Source organism: Acanthisitta chloris, unplaced genomic scaffold (assembly GCF_000695815.1).
Source record: "Acanthisitta chloris isolate BGI_N310 unplaced genomic scaffold, ASM69581v1 scaffold34521, whole genome shotgun sequence".
Lineage (NCBI taxonomy): Eukaryota > Metazoa > Chordata > Aves > Passeriformes > Acanthisittidae > Acanthisitta > Acanthisitta chloris.
In genome coordinates this window covers 398-1,299 of record NW_008658265.1, presented here as the reverse complement: position 1 = coordinate 1,299, position 902 = coordinate 398, and the positions used below count along the sequence as shown (strand labels likewise).

The window sequence follows — 902 nt, the reverse complement described above, 5'->3', positions numbered from 1 at the left end:
TACGAGGGTGTCCTCAGCCCCAGGGGCATCAAGCCGGAGCTGGTGGGCAAGTTGGGCAAGTGTGGGCACATGTACCACCTCCTCTGCCTCCTCGCCATGTACAACAATGGCAACAAGGTCAGTGGGACCCCTTTTTTTGTGGGACTGCGGGGTGGGTGCTGGATGGATGCCAGCCCTGACGCCCACCTGGTGGCCACAGGACGGCAGCCTGCAGTGCCCCACCTGTAAGGCCATTTATGGGGAGAAGACTGGCACGCAGCCCCCCGGGAAGATGGAATTTCACCTCATCCCCCACTCCCTCCCGGGATACACCGACTCCAAAACCATCCGGATCGTCTATGACATCCCCACCGGTATCCAGGTGAGGAGGGACACCCTGCAGGGCTGAGTGCCGCTGCCTTGTGCCCCCCACTCACCCTGCTGTCCCCCTCCCCACCCAGGGCCCAGAGCATCCCAATCCCGGCAAGAAGTTCACAGCACGTGGCTTCCCACGGCACTGCTACCTGCCTGACAATGAGAAGGGCAGGAAGGTGAGCATTCCTGATGGCACTGGTGTGGGATGAGATGGGATGGGATGGGATGGGATGGGATGGGATGGGATGGGATGGGATGGGATGGGATGGGATGGGATGGGAAGGGAAGGGATGGAGTGGAATGGTTGGGAAGGTATGGGATGGGATGGAAGGAGAATGAATGGGATGGGAAGAGATGGGATAGGATAGAATGGGAAGACAGAGGAAGGGATGGAATGGATGGGATAGGAAGGATGCAGCAGTGCTGGGGTGGGGCTGGGGCATGCTACAGGGAAGAGTGGCACCTTGTGGGCACAATGTAGGGGCTGAATCCTACCCTGGGGGTGCTGGGGCCGTGCCATGCCAGCAGGAGGAAGGTTGGGGCTGCTG

At 60.4% G+C, this 902-nt stretch overlaps 1 protein-coding gene across 1 annotated transcript in view; it reads left to right on the top strand.

Moving 5' to 3' along the window:
- LOC103812037 (E3 ubiquitin-protein ligase DTX1) overlaps positions 1-902 on the top strand; it is a gene marked incomplete at its 5' end in the record, with an annotated part of 2,247 nt that overhangs the window by 952 nt on the left and 393 nt on the right. Inside the window, 3 exons of the mRNA XM_009085042.1 lie at positions 1-117; positions 200-361; positions 441-530. The exon at positions 1-117 is cut by the window's left edge and continues 16 nt beyond it. Of these exons, the coding sequence (XP_009083290.1) occupies positions 1-117; positions 200-361; positions 441-530 (369 nt within the window). The remainder of the gene's footprint in view (positions 118-199; positions 362-440; positions 531-902) is intronic.